Source organism: Salmo salar, chromosome ssa10, assembly GCF_905237065.1.
Source record: "Salmo salar chromosome ssa10, Ssal_v3.1, whole genome shotgun sequence".
NCBI classification, from domain to species: domain Eukaryota; kingdom Metazoa; phylum Chordata; class Actinopteri; order Salmoniformes; family Salmonidae; genus Salmo; species Salmo salar.
The window spans coordinates 120,318,663-120,338,690 of NC_059451.1; the positions used below are offsets into that span (position 1 = coordinate 120,318,663).

General features: G+C 41.6%; 3 protein-coding genes across 4 annotated transcripts in view; all 3 read left to right on the forward strand.

The window, feature by feature from the left end:
* Positions 1-1,092: 1,092 nt before the first annotated feature.
* On the forward strand, positions 1,093-3,053 carry LOC106561725 (uncharacterized). The gene has a single exon (XM_014125943.2). It carries the CDS (start codon positions 1,730-1,732, stop codon positions 2,828-2,830), a length of 1,101 nt encoding a protein of 366 aa, XP_013981418.2. The 5' UTR covers positions 1,093-1,729; the 3' UTR covers positions 2,831-3,053.
* Positions 3,054-3,227: 174 nt separating this feature from the next.
* LOC106561721 (cytochrome c oxidase subunit 5A, mitochondrial) lies at positions 3,228-16,258 on the forward strand. Its single transcript, XM_014125939.2, has 5 exons — positions 3,228-3,493; positions 9,243-9,362; positions 9,745-9,866; positions 13,651-13,768; positions 16,158-16,258. The coding sequence occupies exons 1-4, from the start codon at positions 3,421-3,423 to the stop codon at positions 13,762-13,764; spliced, it is 429 nt and encodes a 142-aa protein (XP_013981414.1). The 5' UTR covers positions 3,228-3,420; the 3' UTR covers positions 13,765-13,768; positions 16,158-16,258.
* An 866-nt stretch (positions 16,259-17,124) lies between these two features.
* Positions 17,125-20,028, forward strand: part of LOC106561720 (AT-rich interactive domain-containing protein 3B) — a 38,504-nt gene continuing 35,600 nt past the window's right edge. For both annotated transcript variants that reach the window (XM_014125937.2, XM_014125938.2), the window contains exons 1-2: positions 17,125-17,392; positions 18,920-19,570. In XM_014125937.2, coding sequence (XP_013981412.2) covers positions 17,369-17,392; positions 18,920-19,570 — 675 coding nt within the window. In that variant the 5' untranslated portion in view covers positions 17,125-17,368. The remainder of the gene's footprint in view (positions 17,393-18,919; positions 19,571-20,028) is intronic.

Sequence of the window (20,028 nt, forward strand, 5' to 3'; positions counted from 1 at the left end):
TGGCTGTCTGGGGAGATGGGTCTGTGTATTCTGTGAGGCAGAAATGCAGCATTATAACACTGCACTGGTTCCATATGAGCTCCTCAGCAACTGCCTCATGTCAAGTCACTTTACTACTCTGGGATGAGGGAGCAGGAGAATCAGGTCGGCTATTGTGTAGATAAACATAATGTGAGGTGATAGGCGGTTTCCCCGCCACAACACAGAAAGATGAAAGGATGTCGTATGTCCTGACAAAGATTTATCTACCCTTTTCTGGGCTCTTACTACTAACCATGTTAAAACAATGAACTTGAGTGCAATCATCTTAATAATTGATAATAAAACTTCCCATTTTAATGTGCCAAATCACTTTCCTTTTCTGGGTCACTCAGCAGTGAGGGCTATGAGGTGTGATGAGGATGGGGACTGCTGAGTTGTTCACCACAACTCCCCCTGTGTTCCCCTCCCCTCAAAAAGACATCCTCCAGGCAGTCATTTCCCCAACACCAGATGGCCCTCTCTCTCTCTCTGTGTGTGTGTGGTGTGTGTGTGTGTGTGTGTGTGTGTGTGTGTGTGTGTGTGTGTGTGTGTGTGTGTGTGTAGGAGACCTACTAACCATAGGCTATGTCAGCTGTTCATATTTTAATGGCTTCCAAATGATCTTATGTCTCTCATGTTATCATGCTGCCAAAGCGGTGAAAAATAAATACACAATGCCTCTCTGAACTTGTCTTTTAACTGCAGGTTCTTCCAGCCAGGTGTCTGCCTTGTTTTTGACAACCCATTTGAGAGATTTTGAGAGACAGTGTAATACATGACTAGGTACTATCTCTCATTTCATGTTTCCACAGCTTAGTCTTGTTTTAATGCCTCATTGCATCATATTAAAAACGATGTTTAATCAGGCATGTTCAAACACACACACACACACACACACACACACACACACACACACACACACACACACACACACACACACACACACACACACACACACAGATTTAGGATAGGACAGCCAATGGAATGTCTCTCTCTCTCTCTCTCTCTCTCTCTCTCATCCTCCTCCTCTCTTTCTCTCTCTGTGCTACAACTTACCCCAGCATTTGTCGGAACAGGAGGTAAACCTTACAGACTTACCCCAGCATCAGTCGGGGTCGGAGGTAAACCTTACAGACATACCCCAGCATCAGTCGGGGTTGGAGGTAAACTTTACAGACATACCCCAGCATCAGTCGGCGTCGGAGGTAAACTTATTTCCATCTAGTCCAGTGGTTTGGAGAAGGAGGAAGATTATCATCGTCATCGTATCTTCCTGAAAACCAAAAAAAAGGATTTACTAGGGAATTCAGCTTTTAAAAACTGACATGCATTTTTCAAAGGATTAGAAAAGGACTGGAATCACAGCAAATGGAAGTTGAGGGACCCTCTAACACAGGGTTAGGCAACTAGATTCAGCTGGTGGACGATTTTTCTTGAAGCGGATGGTTGGGGGGCCAGAACATAATTATAATAATTTGTCCATTACAAATTGACCACAACTAAGCCCAAATAGAGATTGTATTTGAAAACAACAATATTTTCATACTTTGATTACATTGATTTTACTGAGGGAAAAAAATCCTGATAAAAAATAAAAATACTTTCTTTTTTTTCACAAGACTTCGGGGGGCAAGAAAAAATCCCTCGTGGGACGGTATTGGCCTGTTGCCGATCCCTGCTCTAACAAAGCAGCAGCATCTCACCCACCATGACTACATGCACTTTTACCAGTATGAAACCAATGCAGTCTGCGTTCCCTACCCCAGAACTGCCTTCCATTTCTTCATCCTCTTCCTCGTTGCCTCAACTGGGTGGCCAGAGCGGCTTCAGGAGAGTCTGCACCACAGATGAATCCACTGCCTGTCCAATCCCTGGACTGGCAGCAAGTGTGCTCGAAATGAGAGTGAAGGAAGGAAGCAAGATCCGAAACCTCTTGGGATTTGTAATGGCTCGTATGCAGAGAGAGGGACAGGAAGTAGATGGGAGTCAGCTTCAGACGATGCTGAGAGTGAACGAGGGAGTGAGAGTGGACAGGATTCAGATGGGGAAGAGGCAAGGAGAGGGAGTCATGGACATCGGTCGGAGTCAGACCCGGACCGGGCTGAGCGTGAGACAGGTGATTTTCACTGGATCAGGCAAAGGGATCACCAAAACCATAACATGTGTTGAGATCCTGAAACGGAAACTGGGAGGACTACACCAGCTATCCAAGCTCCACTACAAGACCGTAAGTGAGGTGTGGGAGAGTAGGGAAACTGATGTGACACCCAGGTCCAGGATGACTGTTCATAAGACTGTTCCTGCTATCAGTATCCTGCTCTCCAAACACCCACTGGACCCACGTGAGCCTGGGTATCAGCCCCCAGAAACCCTGCATGATCTTAGCTACCTATCCCCAGGGCACCAGCCTCCTAGGTATCAGCCCCCAGAAACCCTGCATGATTCTAGCTACCAACCCCCAGGGCACCAGCCTCTTGGTTATCGACCCCCAGTGACGCTATGTGACAGTGTGAAAATTCCGCCCCGACCGACCGAGCTCGAACTCCGCGAAACACAACTGTTGTCAATACCACTGACCCAGAAAAGCCAGAGCCCGTTTTGGTTCCAGAGTGCCGGTACCTCTAGGTCTCAGGAGGGCAGTAGTGATGCACGGAGCTGTACGCCACACCTGTATGCCGCCTCGGAGAAAGAGAGGAAAACAGCAGGACGAGAGACAGTCTACACGCCTTGTTCATACATGTTGCCTGGCCCTGAAGCCAAGAGAACCTGTATGGAGAACCACCTGTTCCCCTCGCCTCCCTCAACTTGAAATAAACTTGAGTTCCATCTGCTCTGTGCTCCTGTTAGACACAACAGAGAAACAGAGGAAAGTGAGGAGACAACTGGAAGAGATTGCTTTTGAGTAAATGTTTAGGTTCTAGAATAGATTATAAAAGGTGTAGTGGGTTAGGAGCAAATAGTAAAACCCTAATTTTTCAAATTATATTTCAGTAGTTTAGGAAAAATGTCTCATAAAATGATGTTAAAATGCTAAATAAATGTAATGTATGTTATGATAACGTGCAACAATAAAATAAAATCGTACTTTTCGGACCTTGCGAATGCTCATGGTTAGGTCTTCAGCTGCTTTCTAACATCCTTGAGTCGTCACCAGTTACCACAGCCACAAAGTCATAAACCTCGCCCATTTCTACAATTTCTCTTCTAAAAATCTGATTTGAAACCTAACTACACTGCTAATCTTATGCTTACTATTAAATTATTCTTTTTTTAAAAATGATTTTTGTTTTTAATATTTTTTTTACGATATATCAATTTTTTTATTATTGGCTGTCTTAACTAGTGACAACCACGTTGTTGCGCCAAGACTTGTCTCCTTTAGCTGGCTGACCGCTCATCATGTTCAGAGCCGCCGTCCGTCTTTCAGTGTCCGGTGCCCGGAGTTTGACCTGGACACGGCTTCGGTGTACAGGTATTCTTGTGTTTTATTACTTTTATGTTCAAATTTCGTAGTTTAGGACACGGTTCACGTGGTGTTTCTTAAGGAAATCAGGGTCGGTAGGAGTTCATGGCTAGTGGAGCATATTGTAATTGGCAGCCAATCAGTGGCCGACGGATTGCGAAATACCAGAGTTTTGGGGGAGTACATAGTTCTAGACGTGGTTACGAATAAGATATTTACTTGTTTTCTACTGAAAACAACTGTACTAATGTTTGAAAACGCGGTTAAATATTCAACTGGATTTTTTTTTCAGTGTTCTTGCAATGACCGACTGTGCCTTGAGGCATGGGCCTGTTTCTAACTAGTTAACGTTAATAGACTAAATAATTCCACTGCATATATTTGGATAACGTAGTAGGCGTTAAACGCCGGAAACTAGATAACCTAGTCTTGACGAGTAGGGGGGGGTCGCACTTTTCAACCAATGAAATAAATGTGGGGGATTTAAGATGGCGTCGCCCTATACCTCAGTTCTTCAATGTGGTTTAACGGCGGTTGGGGATAAATATTGCATTACCGCCACCTACTAGACTGGAGTGTAACTCCCTTATACTTTACTTGAAAAATATCAAATCAACAACTACGCCACCATTTATCACTTAAAAACTCCACTATTTAAATATATGTAATCCTACCTCAAGCCAACAGCCTGAAAAGATGGGACACTACCACATAACACACCCTGTAACTCTTCTGACATCAAGTCTCGCACACCCAAATACCTCTCTTTATCTGCCACAACAACCACCATTTTCTGTGACTTACGTTCCAACCCTGCAGTATAATTGCTAACCATTGCTATAAATGCTAAAAATCCAATCTTACTGAAACATAAAGTACCAGTCAAAAGTTTGGACACACCTACTCATTCCAGGGTTTTTCTTTATCTTTAGTATTTTCTACATTGTACAATAACAGTGAAGACATAAACTATGAAATAACACACATGGAATCATGTAGTAACCAAAAAAGTGTTAAACAAACCAAAATATGTTATTTTTAGGTTCTTCAAAGCAGCTACCTTTTTGCCTTGATGACAGCTTTGCACACTCTTGGCATTCTCTCAACCAGCTTCATGAGGTAGTCACCTGGAACGAATTTCAATTAACAGGTGTCCCTTGTTAATTTGTGGAATGTATTTCCTTCACAATGCCAATCAGTTGTGTTGTGACAAGGTAAGGGTGGTATTCAGAAGATAGCTCTATTTAGTAAAAGTCCAAGTCCATATTATGGCAAGAACAGCTCAAATAAGCAAAGAGAAATGAGAGTCCATCATTAATTTAAGACATGAAGGTCAGTGAATATGGAACATTTCAAGAACTTTGAAAGTTACTTCAATTGCAGTTGCAAAAACCATCAAGCGCTATGATGAAACTGGCTCTCACGAAGACCCCCATGGGAAAGAAAGACCCAGAGTTACCTCTGCTGCAGAGGATAAGTTCATTAGTTACCAGCCTCAGAAATTGTAGCCCAACTAAATGCTTCATAGAGTTCAAGCAACAGACATCTCAACATCAACTGTTCAGAGGAGACTGCGTGAATCAGGCCTTCGTGGTTGAATTTATGCAAAGAAACCACTACTAAAGGACACCAATAAGAAGAAGAGAATTGCTTGGGCCAAGAAACACGAGCAATGGACATTAGACCAGTGGAAATCTGTCATTTTGGTCTGAGTCCAAATGACAGATTTTTGGTTCCAACCGACGTGTCTTTGAGAAGCAGAGTAGATTAATGGATGATCTCTGCATGTGTGGTTCCCAGGTGAAGCATGGTGGAGGAGGTGTGATGGTGCTTTGCTGGTGACACTGTCTGTGATTTATTTAGAATTCAACTTAACCAGCATGGGTACCACAGCATTCTGCAGCGATACTCCATCCCATTTGTTTTTCAACAGGACAATGACCCAACACACATCCATGCTGTGTAAAGGCTATTTGACCAAGAATCAGAGTGATGGAGTGCTGCATCAGATGACCTGGTCTCCACAATCACCCGACCTCAACCCAATTGAGATGAGTTGGACCGCAGAGTGAAGGAAAAGCAGCCAAGAAGTGCTCAGCATATGTGGGAACTCCTTCAAGACTGTTGGAAACACATTTCAGGTGAAGCTGGTTGAGAGAATGCCAAGAGTGGGCAAAGCTGTCATCAAGGCAAAGGGTGGCTATTTTGAAGAATCTCTATTATAAAATATATTTTGATTTGTTTAACACTTTTTTTTTTGTTAACACATATGGAATCATGTAGTAATTTCATAGTTTTGATGTCTTCACTATTATTCTACAATGTAAAAAATATAGAAAAACCCTTGAATGAGTATGTGTCCGAACTTTTGACTGGTACTGTATATCACTTGTTGGCCTATCCCTCTGTACTAGTAGTACTCACGCTACTCCTCTCAGGATCTCTCCCTCTTGACCTACCTTCCTCTACTTTCTTCACTGCCTCAGCATACGACAACTTCTGCACTACTCTAACCCTGGAAACCTCAATCTGCCTCTCTCACGCACCGGACATTTCTGATCCCCAGCTCACTCACGCCACCCTGTCTGTCGCACCAAACGACAAGCGTCACAAACACCGGGAATCTTCCCCTTCAGTTGGTCAACTTTCACATTTTACCCAGTAATCACTGCTTTCAATGGCATCCTTTCCTTGAGAGCAAAACCTTTGACCTCTCTTGTCCCCATTCATTTAACGCGGAGCACCTGGTCCTTCTGACCAGCAGAAACATAAACAATTATCACAAGACCACGTCTGGTTACCTTCACCGATTCCACACCACCCAACTCTGTTTTCACCCACCCTGAAACCACAAATGGATCAGCCAAAAGGTAAGGGTCCACTTTCCCCCCCCCCCCAAAAACCTTCACTCCGACTGTCAGATTCATCTTAATCCTGACACTTGGTTTAAGCCTCGGGCTCCGAGAACTTCACCACACCTACCATGTCTGATACTTCACTTCCATTTCTCCTCCTGTCTTCGAACCTGCGTACAGCTCACTCTGCTTACACTTTGTACCATTTGTTGTTCTTGCCCTTTCAAGGGACGCCATTTACTATCTCCGTACAATCAGCACATTAATATGGTCAAATCTGGGAACTATCATTTAAAAAAACAAAACGTTTATTCTTTCAGTGAAATACGGAACTGTTCCGTATTTTATCGAACGGGTGGCATCCCTAAGTATAAATATTGCTGTTACATTGCACAACGTTCAATGTTATGTCATAATTATGTACAATTCTGGCAAATTAGTTTGCAACGAGCCAGGTGGCCCAAACTGTTGCATATACCCTGACTCTGCGTGCAATGAATGCAAGAGAAGTGACACCATTCCCCTAGTTAATATTGCCTGCTAACATGAATTTATTTTAACTAAATATGCAGGTTTAAAAAAATATATACTTTTGTGTATTGATTTTAAGAAAGGCATTGATGTTTATGGTTACATACATTCGTGCAATGATTGTGCTTTTGTTAAATCATCACCCATTTGGTGAAGTAGGCTGTGATAAATTAACAGGCACTACATTGATGATATGCAACGCAGGTCAAGCTAGTTAACCTAGTAATATCATCAACCATGTGTAGTTAGCTAGTGATTATGTGAAGTTTTTTTTATATATATAAGATAAGTTTAATGCTAGCTAGCAACCTACCTTGGCTCCTTGCTGCACTTGCCTAACAGGTAGTCAGTCTGCCACGCAGTTTCCTCGTGGAATGCAATGTAATCGCCGTCCAAAAATGGCAATTTACCTTTTTTATTTTTTTATTTTGTAATTTTTTTTTTGTTGTTTAAAAAAAAAAAATATTATAAAAAAAAAAAAAAAAATGTAATCACATTTTTTGTATATTTTTTTTTGTAAAAGATTTCAAACCGGCCCTAATTAATCGGCCTCTACTACACACTGCTGCGACATGCCCACACCTAGAGCAACGCAGTTACTTTTGTCAGGTCAAGAGTCTGAATCAAAGCTCAGAAGAACAGACTGTCACCTCTGTTTTACAACGCTCCGCACTGGATCTGCGTCGCACCAGACGGCGAGCGTCACAAACACCAGGAATCTTAAACTTAAACTGCAACACCTATCCCAGAAATCATTCCCTTCAATGGTTCCATGTACCTAAAGGGCAAAGCAAGATACAGGTCTTTCTCCAAGTTGCATCGCATGGAGCGCCTGTTCTCTCTGATCTGAAGAAACACCACAAGTCCAGTCTTCCTCTCAGGTTGTGTCACCTTGTTTAACTTTACGTCCAAAATCTAAGTCGCGTCACAGGCTCTTTTTTCCATTTTCCCCAGAAACCGGAAAATCCGGTCGTTGGGGACTCGGCAGAGGTTAACGTTAGTACAAAGACAGTACAGTATTAAGACGGACAGAAACTGCTTCTCCAATAGAAATCCCAGATAACGCTTGTAGGTGATGTCATGGCAACGTTGGCTAGCTAAGCTTATGCGCATAAACACTTGCGTCTTCAGGTCTAACGATCGTCTCGCGCCGAACTGCGCATGTGCAGGCCGTAAAAAATCAAAGGCACTCCTTTTGATATAAAGTTGTTTTTTGATGAAAATTGTAACGTTTGTCACTTTCACGAGGTTGGCGTAATAACATGTTCAACAACTTAAGACATTGCCTTTTTTCCCCGATTTCTTTTTTTTTTTTGAGAAATTTTTGCATCCTAAAGAACAATTGTTGACTTCTCAAATCCCAAACCTGGTCTGAATGCAAGCGTTGCTATGTTGCGCCTCTGGGTTTAAAAACTCTGTGGTTAGCATATGGCGAATCGTAACTAGCTAGCTTGTTAGCATTTGTTAGCAGATGGCTAGTCACCAATGTCTGTTTTAGCAAGCGAAATGTTCTCGCTAAAGTTAGCTAGTGTTAATGTTACATACAGACAGGAGTTGTTGTTCAACTCAATGCTGATCGATTGTGTTTATCAACTGTAGCTGCTAGCAGCATAACTAGATGGCAAACCAGAGGTGAAGTCATTAATCCAAATTGTAGCAAACAGAAAACATTTTACAAAGAGAATTAGAGTTTCTATTGGACAAATTCGGGTAGCTAGCTAGGTCCCTCCCCGTTTCATTCTGTTTGGTTCCTAGTGAAAGACATTACACCCTAGCTTGGTTTGCTAGCCACTTCTTATAAACTGATGGTTTATTTTGATGCTGCAGTACACTGCATAGCTAAGCCACTCTTGCCATATCAAATACCTGTACTGACTGACAAGCTCGCTAGCTAAGCTAAGTGGTAGCAACATCAGAAAAGGGTTCGATCCTCAAACGCCTAGCTGAATGTGAAACATCTGCCCTCAGTCCTTCAACTGAACTGCCCTGTTGGACTGAATAATTCATAGTGAACTGCCATCTAGCTTAGTAGTTAGGTAGGTCATGCCAGTACACTGGCAAGGATCCAGCTTGGACTTGATGTAGGCAACAATCTGTCCTAGTACTCGGGAGAGGATACCCTTGACTGGGTGTGGTGTCATCAGTTCTTCCAGAATACATGACAGACTAGGCTACATAGCACTGTACAGCACCTTTTGGCTTTGTGATACCTGTGTGATGCAAATTGCAAAGCACTTTTCAGGGAAAGACAAAGTAGCTATAAATCTCGTAATTCTGTAAATTAAATATTTGTCACATTTCTGACTTTACACTTTTTTTTTTTATAGTGGGTGTTTGTTTTTTTCCCCTTGTCTGTTCTGTTCATTCTTCAGCTCCCCTGGCCCAGAGGTGTTACTCACATGGTGGGAAGCAGGAGACGGACGAGGAGTTTGATGCCCGCTGGGTCAACTATTTTAACAAGGCAGATATTGATTCATGGGAGCTGAGGAAAGGTGCGTGACGAGGAAATCACCTGGTAGGGTTATAAGAGGAGCATAATGCACTGCTGCATTGGTGACTTGGTAGTCTGTTCACATACAGATTTACAGTTGAGTAGAGAGCAGTAGTTGTCAATGTGTTTTGGTTACTGAACCCAAATCACATTTTGCTCTGCCCTCTTATGAGTCTTCCCCAGAGTTACTGCCTTAGATTAGCAAAATTAGAGGGATGATTTCGAGTCAAAAATATATCATTTTGGAGTCTCGCAGACCCAAGAGACCCAGCCTTATAGTTTTTGAGAGAAGCAACTGTTTGTTTTATTTTACATTTTTATTGGCGTCTACCTCTTCTACCATCCTGTGGTAACTGACCCTATATTCACCGTTGTTTGTCCAGGGATGAACACGCTGATTGGATACGACCTGGTACCTGAGCCAAAGATCCTGGACGCTGCCCTCCGAGCCTGCCGCAGGTTAGACGACCTGGCTACTGCCATTCGCATCCTGGAGGCTGTCAAGGTGAGGGGAGGGAGGAGGGGGAACAAATTAAAGCGTAGAAAATTCCCTTGAAGGATAAAGATACATCTAAGTCCTAGTATTGTGACCAACAGTCCACTGTGGAAGCTCTCCACAACTCTACCAGCCAACCTTCCAATATTTTACTATGTGTTTTCATTCAATCCTAACATGACCTTTTCATGTGAAGTTTGTAACAAAGGGAGGTATATGTAGGGCTGTGGCGGTCACGAAATTTCATCAGCTGGTGATTGTCAAGCAAATAAATGTCGGGTCTGACGGTAACTGACCGTTAATTAACGTTAACACATTTAGCATCTCCTGGCTTCCACACACAGCCTACAAGCCACCGATGCAGACCTTTGGAACATCTACATTTTTAAAAAGTCCTAATAAATCCATGTAATGTAGCCTCCACCTTCACAATAAATCCATGTAATATAGCCTCCACCTTCACAATAAATCCATGATTTAGTTTAGACAGGTCTAAAGAAGCATGATATGATGAAAATGTAGTCTATTTCAGAAGAACAGAATAGCATACTCTGAGTTTTCCTTATGTTAGGTCCTGATCTGGCTATGCCATATGGCTGTGGGCTACACAAGTTCATTTAGCAGACAACATTTGGTTAGAATTCCTTGGCATTATTTTATAGTATGAAGAATACAATTGAACAAAGCTGATTTATTTATTTTTATTTTCCAAATAAATTCTGTGAGCAGTTAACAATGAAATAGGTCCTTCTATATGCTTAATTTAGAGTTATTAATATAACTTTAGTTGTTCAATAAACGTTGAGATATGTTTTGCCGTTTTATACATTGTAAGGCTGCATGATGACAACTCTAATGATGATTAGACAAAAGCAACTTGAAAGGCAAGAGGCTCTGCTTAGTTCTTTTGCGCAGGCTGTACACAGTTCATCAGTCTCTCATTCGCAATTTGAAAAAGCACTTGATAATGCCTAGAATTTCACGACGGCATCACCTTTTTTTCTGGCCGTAATGCACCCTTTAAAAAATCCAGGCCTTTTGTGGACTGTTGTGCCCTTCTCCCTGAGTGCTGAGCGCTCCGAATCACCTCTCACTCACATGGCTCTCCATCACGATAGCCGGTCTTTCTCACAGGCTACAAGTGAAGACAGAAACATCGGGGACGCAACCGCACCTCCTTATCCAATTCCGAGGTGCATATTGAAGATATTGGAAGAACTGTCCACATTTACTTTTCGTCATCCAACGAGATGAGTAGGCCTAACTAACAGCAAAAGCACTATCCTATGCCAATCTACTATTCCCCCATAGTACAAAAGTCAACTTATTCTGTGCGAGAAATTCTTTTCCAAACATAGTTGTGGGGTGGGATAGATCACATATGTGGCTGACGCAACACATCAGAACGTTTAGCTTAAAATGTTGATAAAACTATTAGGCTATTTCTTCACATTATGTTCTATTAGCGTGAAAACACCATTATCAAAAGTGACCGCAAATGTGATTATGCACGTAATGCTTTTTTTATTAAAGGTGCATTTTAATGGTGAAAATGATCTTCCCCAAACTTCAAACTCACGTGCTGTTTATATATGCCAGTTAGGCTCTACACCCCCTGTAAAGCAGATTAATGTACTTCATTTTAAGAAGTTATTTAGCCTCTTTAGTTGTGATACAAACCTTATTAAAACATAATGGGCTAGGCTACATGAGGTAAGCGACTATGACTCGAAAAAGGTCGATAATATATAATTCACAAGTGATAGGCTAATATTGTCACCCATCAGACTATTCTTGATTTAATCTTGTCTTTACATTTACTAAATAATATGCGAAATGTGTTTTGATTTAGAATGGACCATTATCATCACCTGTATCGAAACAGGGGAAAAAATACATGTCATCTACGCACTTAAATAGCAAATGGAGGAGGCTTTTCCCCTGGTTCATTTTAATGCCAGCCAGGTAGGCTATACTCCTGTTGTAAAGAGAAGCAATGTGCTCAATATTAGGAATGTTGAGAAATAAATATAGTAGCCCTAGCCTATAGAAAGCTGATGGGATCCTCCTCTTTTTAGTAGAGGCCACAATTGTTTAGCCTATTGAAATGTTGCGCAACATGAGCTCATGGACTCTCATGAAGTGTTTGATTAGATTTTCCATTACATTTACATTGATGTCAGAGTGATTAGAGGGACAATAGAGTGCTGAGTACCAGGCAGTTAGCTAGTTTGGTAGGCTACTAATGACCATCAGCAGCATCAGAGTTTGGAGAAGCCTAATTACCGGGACTAAACGGTCACATGGAATTTGACTGCCGGTGTGGCGGTAATACGGTCACTGCAAATGCCCTAGGTATATGACAACAGAATTGCACTCAGGAGAGGGTAACACTTGAAAGCAGCTTGTAGGGTTGGAAATGGGAGGTCTATATTACTTTCTATGTTTACCAGTAAACCACCAGAATTGTGGAACTTTCAAGTATTTTTGTGGAATTTTCTCTACTGGCCTTTTTTGGGTACATCAGATGATCACACATGTCTGTAATGACCTTTGACCCTCTGTGTGGCCTCATCACATGTAAAATATATAAAATAATCAAAATAAGATGACTTGACAAATTTTAAAATAGAATGCATCCCTGAGGATGTTTTACAGATTTGTCAAACTCGTCACTTTTCAGCGCTCTCAAAATGTCATCAACGTGAATCATGTCGATCCGTGAATAAAAAGTGTACAGATGTAGTGTATCACCCATTGAGCTCTAAAAGAGAAAGGAAAAACAGATCTTCTCCCTGTGTGATGTGATCATCACTACCTTCTATTTTGAAATGAATTAATGCATCCTACAAATAGAATACCATCGTTCAAAGTGCTTCATCCAATATCGTGTTTGACAGCTTTGAGCAGCCAGCTGCATCTCCTAACCAGCCGTAAGCCTACTCAGCTGCTTGTCTCCGTTTTTTATTCTTTCCCGCTCATCGGCGAGCTGGGATGTGGAGGCAGGGATGGGGTTTCTGTTGTTACGTTGGTTTAATTATTCGGAGCGAAGTGGATCCTTATCTTTTAATTTCTCCTGTAAGAACAAGAACAAGCCGGCCAATCTGACTAGGCTTCGCTGTCAAGCAGCCTTTCGGTGCCACTGCCATAGAGGAAAAACAGAGCGGAGTGGCAGCCCCATATTACCAAAACTACCTTCTCCCCTTTCTGCCACGAATTGGTGGCCATTTTTCATTTTTATAATCAACGTATAAACAATATCGCGGGCCGCTTTAAACTACTAAATTTGGATAGCACAGAAAAAGGGATAGCCTACTCAGAGATAATTCAATGGTAGGATTAATATGCCTAATCAATGTATACTAAATCAGAGAGATTTCCTCTTACGGCCACAATGAAAATACAGCTCATTATGCATTTAAATTCCGTACTACATTTCCTCCTGCCAATCACAGGTAGGCCTTTGGTTATGAGCAAATCGGCTGTTTTCTGCAGCAGCCTTTCCTTTTATACTGTAAAACGTGTGACAATTCAATGTGTTGTATTGAGTAGAGGTGTGAATCTCAGTCAATGGTTGGGAGAATTGCAGAGTTAATTTAAAATCATGCCATTGATGATTAATGCTTTTTTAATTATTATTATATGAATACATTGTTTTAAGTTATTCAAGTATAAATTACCATAGATTACCTGTAAATTACCAGTAGTTTTGCAACACCAACTATTTCTTATATCATCTTTAGCTGTCACCCCATTGGTCAAAGCAGTCTGTGTTTACTTATTGTCTCCCCAGGATAAATCTGGCCCCCATAAAGACATCTACCCATACCTAATTCAGGAGCTGCGGCCAACACTTGATGAGCTTGGTATCTCCACACCTGAAGAGCTTGGCATGGACAAATTATAAATGGGTAGGTATCGAATGGACATGCACTGACTGGCAACCTGAATTCCAGATTAACCCCCAGGTAGAGGTGTTCTCGGGTCTAAAAAGTTGGACGAGGACAACCCGATTTGGACCAGAGTGACAAAAAAAATAGTTTCAGCTAAGTTGCTCTTCTGGTTAACAAATAGGTCTTCATATGTTGGCTAGGCCTTCTATAAGTCAATAAATGCACATTATTAGCATAAAATAAATATTCTATGCAGAGCTGTGGTCGAGTCCACTCGCGTCTATCAGCTGTAGTTACATAGACCTGATGACAATCAAACAGGACCCGGATCTGAGAGGAAAAGGTAGAATTGTGGACCCGTGAAGACCTTTAATCCCCACCCCACCCCAGCACCTACAGTCCTACACCGTAGGCAGTCTGTAGACCTGAGATGATTGGATAGGTGTAAGCAATGTGGTGGTAGCTTCATCTTCGATTGGCCTGGTGGAAATGCCCAGTGGGTTAGTGCTACTATAATAGGTGAGGGAGCGCACATTCCCCCCCCCCAAAAAGTATTTTTTTTAACCAATGTCATAATTTCCTCAGTTTGTTGAATAGCCTATCAGTATTGAAATGCACCCTCCAATTGCAACGTCTGCCTATGCCCACACATTGTCTCAAGAACATTTATTTTTAATACCCTCAAACACTAAGTTCGGCATAGGCTAATTTCAAAACCGCCCATAATCAATGCCAGTTTTCAATGTTTGGACTTTTTTTTTTTTTTTTACCAGTGAAATGTCCAAACTACATCTCTATGCCAATCAGTTTCGTGAGCGAATTAGAGCAGACGGTGTTAACAAACTATTAGCCTTCCTTTTTTATATTTTGTTTCAATCAAAGCATATATCCTGCCTAGTGGCTCTGTCGAGTTTTGGAGCATAAGAAGAAGAAGAATGCCACCTCAGCTAACCATCCTAAACTAAAATCTCATTAGAAATGAATGTTGTTTGACAGTAACGTTATACTATGGTATTATATTCGGTTCTGTTCTGTAAAATACCAATTTAATAATTATGTGATCTTCTAAGACATTGATTTTAGCTTTGATTTAACTTTACTAAACGATCCCCATTGTGAGAAGTGATGACCTTCCATTTTGTAATAATAATAATAGTAATAATAATAATAATAGTAATAATAATAGTAGTAGTAGTAGTAATAATAGTCATAATAATAGTAATAATAATAATAATAGTAGTAGTAAGTGACGAGTAGGACTATTCGGCGTAGGCAACAGGTCTTGATGAGTTGTCATTTTAAGACTTTCGCTTGAAAAACGAGAAAAAAGTAGCAATAGTACTGTTTGTCCATTTTGAGACACCGTAGCCAGTATAGACTTCCTCAAAATAGTCAGAGTTAATCGAAGATTACTCAAGAAATCGGTCATTAATTTAAAGTTTTTAGCTGACGAGATCTTAGTCACGCAATTTTACAACTAAGATGTTTGGTGCAGTATTTTTCAATCAACAAAAAATGTGCACGAACACTCTCTCGTTGAATGACAACAGACTTTATTGAAGAACACTTACTGTTGACCAATCAGCCTCCCGAGTGGCGCAGCGGTCTAACGTGCCGACCAGACTGCATGCTTGCGTGCCCCCCCCCCACACACACACACACACCAGATGTGATCAGAACACGCAGGTTGAAATATCAAAACAAACTCTGAACCAATTATATTAATTTGAGGGCCAGGTCGAAAAGCATAAAACATTTATGGCAATTTAGCTAGGTCCGGTACAGAATCAATGTGAGGGGGGGCACCAGTGTCGAGGTAATTGAGATAATATGTACATGTAGGCAGAGTTATTAAAGTGACTTATGCATAGATATTAACAGAGTAGCAGCAATGTGAATAGTCTGGGTAGCCATTTGATTAAACGTTTAAGGGTCTTATGGCTTGGTGGTAGAAGCTGTTTAGAAGCCTCTTGGATCTTGACCTGGCGCTCTGGTACCAACTACCAATTGGATATCATGAAATTGTGGGAAAAAGGGTGAAAGTAAAAAAATAATAAAAAAAAAAATGTTGACCAATCACTGACAAAGGGGCGTAGACTATGGGTTCGAACTTGTCTCCGAACAGCTGGATAAACCCTTACCAAAAATGTCACACGATGTCATCATAGTATATGCAGGAACGCTACCGACCTGTTTAGGCTAGGAAGCATGCGGACGCCTTTAGACCTATCCAATCCTTTCAGATCTAAAGAAGTGCCTAGGGGCAAGGGGTCGACCTGGGATTCAGGGTTAGTCTTTTTGAGACGACAACTAAGTCTCTTATCTAACTGAAATTCTTCTGTCTGTTTCTCGCTCCCTGGTTTTCTCCGGACTGCTGTTGATGTCTCTGGGGAACCTTGTTACTTAGTCTTTGGCTCCTTGTATAATAATGTGTGTGATATTTAATTTGGGCCTTTTGTTTGTAAAATATTGACGAACCTAATAAAGAAAATATATTTCTTGAATGTGTCACAGGCTGCGTTTTCACTAATTGGTATTTTTAACAATCAGATCTGATGTGAATGTAATTGGTCAAAAGTCCCAATTATTGGAAAGAATATCAGTATTTATCAGCCATAAGTGTATCTTAGTGTCATTTATAAGATATGACACAATAACTTTGTTCATTTTAAATGGAAAATAATTTTGTATGATCAGAGATGGAAGAAGAAGCGATACAACACACTCGCAGTTTTAGTTTTTTCCTGGTTCAATGAAAGTCAATGAACTAAGTAGACCAGCCCCACCTGGTATTGCATTGGTGCTAGTGCATTTGTTTGCCACCAGGGAGCAGAATAGTCATGAATTTGGTAAGTATTGTACAGATTTTTATATGCGCTCATTGCTCTGAAGCGCATTGATGGCCTCAATGATCATGGGGAGACTACATCAACATGGCCAAAGAAAATATTTATTTATGGATATGTAGGGTTTTTCTCACAATTATTAAAAGCATTATTTCATAAACATGGTATGTTTTTTTTTGGGGGGGGAATTCTGATTTATACATGTGGAATACGAAGAAATCGATAACCTTACGAAATACATGATGTATCAATATTGCTGATGGTGTTGGTTAGTAAGTTAAAAGCTCTGCTATGAAAAACGCCTCCGCATAGCAAGCTACAGTGACATTATTTCTTATAGAACCAGTATTCATAGTGTATAGTATGCTATTTCACCTTGCTGTCAGACGAGCGCTGTGGAAAGAATTGACCAACACGAATGTTGCAAAAGCCTAAAACATTGGCAAATAAAAACGGTGAAAGAGGCACAGCTTTTCAAGTAGGCTGGGCCTTGTCTTATTACATGGGGGGGGGGGGGGGTCAAGCCTATGATGTCCCCCCCGCCATGCGCAGGCAGTGGTCAGGGGAGGTAAGGCCCTGTCATTTACCAACTACACTGGCCTCGCTGCTCTTAAATCATATCATAGGTTACAACATATACAGGCGTTATATTCATTTCTACCGACAGTTTATCATAGCAAACTAAATGGTCATGTAAAATTGGATTGCGTCGGAGAGAAAACGAGTGTGGGGGGAAAAAGCACGGTAACTTTGGAAAGGACTGGAGGGAAGGATGGACAACTCAAAAGCGCAAATGGTGAGTTTTGATCGAGTCATGTTGCGGCTGGCTGACTTTCATTTGCCCCATGTTAGTTAGATACTGTAATAAACAATTGGGCAACAACGGACGTGGAAGTGATATGTTGTTGTTTAACACTTTTGAACTATATTTGATAAACTATGACGGGACAACACTCTAACCTAGTCGGCGAATTGCTTACATCGGCAGTATTTTAACCTTGTTGAGGGACACAACTTCAGAACATTTTTACACTACTGTTGTACACGTCATGCGTTTGTTTTTTTTACCTTCCGCCACCGGGCACAAGAGACTAAATGGTATCACATTTTAGAAATAGTTTTAGATTAATACATTGTTGTCGATAGTATCTCGTAAAATAAACCTTCCATGACGTTTCCTATCCCACCTTGTAACAGTTAACAGTAATCATATGTATATCAATCTGTTGGCATTGTTTTACTGTAATATGACCACGTTTCAGATGTCTTCTTAATACCTTTGAGCCACTTCACTTGGCAGTGCACCCCCCCAATTTTTATTTATTTATTAAGGACTACCAATGGTAATGTCAATAATAGCCTATTTTATGTACAGTATTTGGTTTAATAAATCATATTTCATATTTTCCATATTGACGATCTTCTAGGTCAAATGCATAGTTCTAGGTAAAGACCCCGCTTTTCAAGAAAAAATGCTTCCCCTTGAACGCTTTTAAAGTAAACTTAACATGCAGAAATATTTCAACAAAAGCCACTTATAGGAATGTTGTTGGCTCTTTCACTGACGCCATTTTCTTTCAGATGAACTATGTTCACAGCTGAGCTAACATTGTGTAGGTTAAATTCTGCTTCAGGGCTGTCCTTTAATCAAGAGGCAACGCGTAGTGTCTGGATACAGCCCTCAGCCGAGGTACTGTATACTGGCCATATATCACAAACCCACTAGGTGCCTTTATTGCTATTATAAACGGGTTACCAACGTAATTAGAGCAGTAAAAGTACATGTTTTGTCATACCAGTGGTATATGGTCAGATAAACAAAGACTGTCAGCCAATCAGCGTTCAGGGCTCAAACCACCCAGTTTATAAATATGCAGCCTGTTACACCCATGCACTGACTACACACTGTATAAATAAGATATTCTATCTTTGGACAAAATCTGAATATATCTGTGTTTGTTGTTTTTCTCTAAACCAGGGGTATTGAAGTCTTACCCTACGAGGGCCCGGAGCCTGCTGGTTTTCTGTTCTAGCTGATAATTACACACACCTGGTGTCCCAGGGCTAAACCAGTCACCTGATTGAGAGGAGAACAATGGAAAAAATTTAGTGGAACTGGCTTCACTGTCCAGAGTTGAGATTGAAGACTCTCTAGCCTATAAATTACAAAAAATTAAAAATAAATTACATCTCAGGGGGAATATATAAGCATGTATCTTTTTGTACAATATTTTAACTCTATACATTTCTCTGTGGTAAAAAAATAAGATGGTATCCTTGTACAATGTATTTACTCTGTACATTTCATTCCTCTACCTTACAGCCCAACCTATCCCAGGAGGCTGGGGGTGGTCTGTGTAGCCCTGCCGGTGTCAGACTAGAGGCTGTGATGGAGCAGCTCCAGAGACAACAGGAGGCCAAGCTGGAGATGGACCGGCAGGCGAAACGCCTCCGCCATGCCAAGAGGATGTTCGCTAAACATGTAGCCGTGGCCCGGGTCACTGGAGCCCACATGGACTCTGCCTTCCTGGGCGAACCGATGGAAGGAACCGGGACAGGAACGACGACTCAGATGGGTCAGCAGCAGACAGAGGCTGATGGCAGTAACAGCAACACTCAGAGCTGTGTGGACAGGGTGGACGATAACGGAGAAGAGGGACTGGGAGGTGAGGAGGAGGAAGATGATGAGGAGGAGGATGAAAAAGAAAGGATGGAAGGTGAAGAAGAGGTTGATGTTGGAATGGCGCATGGCCACATGACAAAGATGTCTCCCCTCCAGCAGGAGCGTTCCTTATCATCTATTCGTCCGTTTTCAACCTCTCCATCAGCGGCTGCCAAACACAGAGACGCTTCCCCTCCAATCAATCTAAAGCGAAGGTCTGGGGAGAAAGACCTGTCTGCCACAGAACAACACTCCTTCACATCACCCGATGGATTTGGAGATTGGAGGTTTGATGATGGAACATTTAAGCAAGTAAGTTGTATTTCACTCCTCAACCCTTTAATTATTTTATTAAATTTAGGCAAGTCAGTTGAGAACAAATTCTTATTTTACAATGACGGCCTAGGAACAGTGGGTTAACTGCCTTGTTCAGGGGGCAGAACAACAGATTTTTACCTTGTCAGCTCAGGGGATTCGATCTAGCAACCTTTCGGTTACTGGCCCAACGCTCTAACCACTAGGCTACCTGCCTCCCCCCTCTAACCACTAGGTTACCTGCCGTCCCTACCCTCTAACCACTAGGTTACCTGCCTCCCTACCCTCTAACCACTAGGCTACCTGCCACCCATCTACCACAGGCTACCTGCCGTCCCTACCCTCTAACCACTAGGTTACCTGCCGTCCCTACCCTAACCACTAGGTTACCTGCCGTCCCTACCCTCTAACCACTAGGTTACCTGCCGTCCCTACCCTCTAACCACTAGGTTACC